The following is a 4,941-nucleotide window of genomic DNA, read 5'->3' on the forward strand; positions in this document are numbered from 1 at the left end:
ATCTTATGAAAGTAATGGTAGAAAACTGGCCATAAGTCCATACTACTTTGAAGCAGGGATTTAACAAGGAAACTTAATTGGCTTTTCGAGCAAATGCAGTGACCTGAAACAGATTCTGTCATTCTTTCAAGAAAAAAACACCCTGCTAACTAGCTGGTCTTGTGTTTAAAGCAGTGGACAGAGTTAGGAGCTCTTGGATCCATCATTTGCTCTATCAAAAACTTCGTATGACTTAACCTTGCAGTTTTGAAGTGAAAATTACATTTAATTAAAATGAACTTTTTTTCGGTTTGAATTAATTTTAACTTGAAAAACAAAAGGCTCTTCAAGACTTTTATAGTTACACAATGACTAAAATAAGGCCTCTTGTACATGGACATGAGAACCGAAATAATTAAATCAATTATAATCAAAGTAGCTTATACTTTGAGTCTGTGGTAGATTTTCTTACTCTAAAATAAGTGCTTCCAAATAAAGAGCTGAACTGAAATATGTATTGTTAATTCAGGTTTCAGTTCCAGTATTTATGTGGACAATCCCTAGAGCAGTATTTGTTTTGTTTTAACTGATACTTCAACAGGTTCTGTGTTTTGGTGCAACATTCATACCCACTTCTTTACACAGTTAGGACCTCCTGATAAGAGCTGACTCAAGGCCATGTGACACCTTACACTGAAAGCTGTAAAAATGTTAATTGGCTTAGTGTTGTTGGGCTTAGTGAAGCAGTCACATGTTAAGGGAAAAAACCTGCTTCGACTGCCATTTACCTGCACAGCTGTGGCTTGCCGCTACAGCCTTGGTGAGCAGAGGCAGGACTAAGAGCTAGGGGAAGGACAGGTGCACTGCTACCGTTGGGTAAAGTGAGTACCAAAGCCCCAGAAGGCCTGGTGGCATGATGGCTCCTGCCACCACTGGGACTGGCTGTGCTCCTGGCAGAAGCAGAGCAAACCAGTCATAGTGTGGGGAGGCAGGAGGACCTGCTGGGACTGGCTCAGCTTCCAAGGAGTAGAACTGATCAGAGTGGCAGAGGGGAGGCAATACCGCCCCTTCCCCCCAACTCATACCAGTTGTTCCAGTGGTGGTGGGGAGGTGGTGTCCCTCCTGCTCTGACCAGCTCATTCTGCTTCTGCTAGGAGCACAGCCAGTCCCAGCAGTGGAGGCAAGGCAGTGCCCTCCTCCCTCTCCCACTCCAACCGGCTTGCAATGCTCAGGCATGGCTGGTGAACTCAAACTGGTGGAGTGGGTGGAGTGACACACTGGAGTGGGGGGGCTTGCAGCCGCCTGGGAGTAGAGGGATTTGCAGCCTTCCTGCTCCCAGCCAGACTTCCTGCACAGCCTGCATACAGCATCCTTACTTTCTGTAATATATTTGGAAACCAGAATATTATACAATGAAAACACAGGCAGCTAGCATTAAAATACATTTTGCACAGAATATTGACAGAAGCATTGTAGATCTCTTTGAAAGACAACATACACATACCTACAAGTGTCCGATCTGTTGCTTGTGGGAATCGACTTTCCTCATCCAGCAGGGACAATAAGCCCATTGGTTTCTGCAGGAACATATCTAAGAGAGGCCTGTTGTCCTCATATTCTATAACTCTTGCATCAACACCTTCATATAGATATTCATTCTGCAATGAGTGATAAAAGGCATGTTTTGCTCACATAGTTTTGTAAGGTGATTTACAAACTATCAGGTGAGAATAATAAGTAAGGAATTCTAGACCCAGGAGGAGCTCTTTTGAGGCATAACTCACTTTAGTCTGAAAAACTTGGAGGAACGAGGAAAAGGGCAATACATGGTACATTTTAAAAAGCATTTAATCACTATATATAGTCTAACAACAAGAAATGCACACATCCCAAAATCTATTTCACCTCTCAGTCACATAGAAACAGGAATAAAATGAACAAAACCAGTGTTGTCAATCTGAAAGCAGGCCCAGAAAAATAGGATTTTTAAACCTGCCTGAAAGCCATTGCAGAATTCATGGTACCACCTTTTGGCTAGATATATCTCATTTCATAGTGATTTCTAGTCTTCTCGCTAAGCAAGAGAGTAAGAAGTCTGAATCTCTTGAATCCTTTTGCAGGAAACCCATATCCTGGGTGCAGGTACATAATATTAAGTCCATTCACTTTTGCCTATTTACTTTTGAGCAGTGAACAAGTGGAGTCTTGATTTTCCCCAGTACTTGAGAAGCAGAGTCAGTGCAGGACAGGAGAGTAATAATTTATCACTGGTAGAGACCAACAGAAAATTACTAACCTTGTTGAAGGAGAAGAAGAAATAGGAGAATAATTGTAATTAACGGCATGTTTCTGAGTTAGTTTTTCCCAGGGATAATTCTGGAGGGGTCTATTTACACAGCACCTCTTGCTCAAAACTGTGGCTGTACCAGCAAGTCTAGCTGTTATGATTATGCTCCAGCTGATATTGTTAAAACTGGCAAGAAGCTACATGCAAATAAATTAAGAATCTGCTGCTGTAGATTTTGATAGTCAGAAAAGGAATAAAATGTGTCTTTGATGCTGATTTATCCCTGAACAAACAGTCCTATGCAAAACCATTAATTTTCCTGTTTTCTAAAATTCAGTTGCTTTGAAAGGAGCCAGGTTAAGAGCACTAGAATCTGAACAGTTATTTTTAATAGTTAAAGGAATTCCTCAATAGCTACACAGCTTGGTAACAGCAGCACAAGCTTCCCTGTGCTACCCTCCTAATTCACAGTTCTGACCTGGAAAGACCACCAGAGTAGTTCAGTCCTCAGTGACTGCTCAGTCCTCAACTTCTTTATTAACAACATCTGAACAGAATGTCAATTAGTGCCAACAGGCCTTGTGATGTTAACATCTAGGCTACGGAATGAACCACAAAAATCACTTTGCATTGATAAGTACCAGGAAACTTCCAGTCACTACTGAACTGGCTTTAAACCACTGGCTTGATAGCAAGATACTCCACATTAATATTCCCCTATGTAATAGTATTCCTTCACCCATATTATTGTGATATATAAGTTTTTTCTTTTGCTTCATGTGACAAGTATTATAAAGCCATAATAAAATAGATTTTATTTGAATTATTTTTTAACATCACCATAAACAAGACACGGAGTCAGCTGCAGGAGGCTGTAATCCCTTATGATGTTTTAGAGCATCAGAGTTCCCAAAAATAGCAGCTGCTCACTGAGATGATAAAACATAATCCACAAGACAGGATTCACATAGATAGGATGTCACAAGGAATGACTGCATTACACTGGAGTACATGTAATAGGGTTGGAGCATCTCAGGCAGTATTTCAGGCTGCATGCTGTGATCAAAACCAGGTCAAATTACCTTGTGTAAACAGCAGAATTATTACATGCAGTTAGCAAATTTAGATTGTGCTTGTAAGAATTGTAATGACCTTTTGCTGATGCCTCTTTGGTTTGAAGGTTAACTCCAAAAAATGTATTCAGTACCAGCCTTTTATCAGCTTAGTAAAGCAAAAGATGCAACTGTAAAAGTTAAAAATAAACACTGTGGGCTCCTTATTCAAAAAACAGAGAAAGTTGGAGTACTCCTGACTAATGCATTTTTCACCTGTATTAACTTTATATAATGGGTCACACTAAGAAGGTCAGCTGCTTGAAATTGCCAGCAGCACAATTTTTATCTTTGTTAACACAATGCAAGCCTTAGAAGAATGAACACAGCTTGGGAAGAAATGGAAATCTGCCTGGATTTACCTAGAATCCATGGAGATCCTTCTCAGAGGAAAGGTCAGGTCCCTGCACTGTAATGGACCTTATCAAGTTTTGCTGGACCTTATCAAATCCTTTCTTCAGGGTCAGGTGAGGTGAAGACCTGCGCTGTTACCAGTCAGGATCAGGGTCTACAGGGAAGCTGGCACCTCAGGTCTCCCATCCTCACCAAGAAATGCCTTCTTAGGTTAGGGACAGATATTACACATCAGCTGGTTTAAATGATCAAAAACTGGTTTAAACCTGTAACAGAACAGATGTTCACTGCACATAAACCAGTTTGAAAATGGCTGAAACTGCTTTGAAATAAGCCTGGTTGAATGTAGTATCAGACTCAACTTATTTGGGTCAAACCAGTTTATGAAACTTCTGTCCCAGACCCCTTCCTGGTTTCAGTTAAATCAGAGTCCTCCAGGATCCTGGCATGCTCTTTGGGCTGGCTGGGGCTCTCTGCTCCAGAGAGCTGGGCTGGCCTCGTCCCTCTACTCCCTGGCTGCGGCTCTGGCAGAGACTGCAAGTACAGCAGTGTCTGCCTGGTTCCCTCCTGCTTCCTCCAACCCCCTCACCACTCCATGATGAAGCAGGGATTTCCCCCTTCCCTCTGCCTTACACAGACACCTCTCAGCATTAGCTAGCATACCACATAGTGGCTACTGCTCATGCTGCAGGAGACAGGACACAGGCAGACAGGACAGTGTCTCTTAGGGCTTTTTGGAGCTAATCAACAGGTAGCTGGTAATGTCCCTCCATTCCTTCTTTGGAAAAGCTGTTTAAGAAGAGCTTGAACTAATGGAGAGAGGCTTTGTTTTCTAATAGGGGTGATAAACACTGTGTTATCAATTCCCTGCTAGGCTGCTCAGAAGGGGGAGGGGTAACCCCTTCCTAATCAGAGTGTCCTGCCAGGGCCTGGCCATGCACTCCTCAGCTCAGCGCTATGGAAAGGGTGGGAGGGCTGCTGTAGCACCCCTCCAGCTTCTAGTCTGAGCCACTGCAGGCATGTGCCTGCATTTCTGGGATGTCTTTACAGTTACAAACTGGTTTAGCCTAGCCAGGTTAGACTAACCTGCAAAGATTGAGTCAATTCAGGCTCAGGCTTTTTAAATGTATGTCCCTAGCCTTAAAGTTTGCAGGCCCTGGTCTGTAGAGGCTGTGTCTAACTTCACATCAACACAAGAAAAGTTTGTGT

General features: G+C 42.5%; 1 protein-coding gene across 4 annotated transcripts in view; it reads right to left on the minus strand.

The window, feature by feature from the left end:
- The window catches only part of MYO3A (myosin IIIA), a 310,475-nt gene that overhangs the window by 95,588 nt on the left and 209,946 nt on the right, over window positions 1-4,941 (minus strand). For all 4 annotated transcript variants that reach the window (XM_019508276.1, XM_019508274.1, XM_019508275.1 and 1 more), the window contains exon 19: window positions 1,484-1,637. In XM_019508276.1, the coding sequence (XP_019363821.1) occupies window positions 1,484-1,637 (154 nt within the window). The remainder of the gene's footprint in view (window positions 1-1,483; window positions 1,638-4,941) is intronic.

Source organism: Gavialis gangeticus, unplaced genomic scaffold (genome assembly GCF_001723915.1).
Source record: "Gavialis gangeticus isolate Ggan-Ray unplaced genomic scaffold, GavGan_comp1, whole genome shotgun sequence".
Taxonomy (NCBI): Eukaryota; Metazoa; Chordata; order Crocodylia; family Gavialidae; genus Gavialis; species Gavialis gangeticus.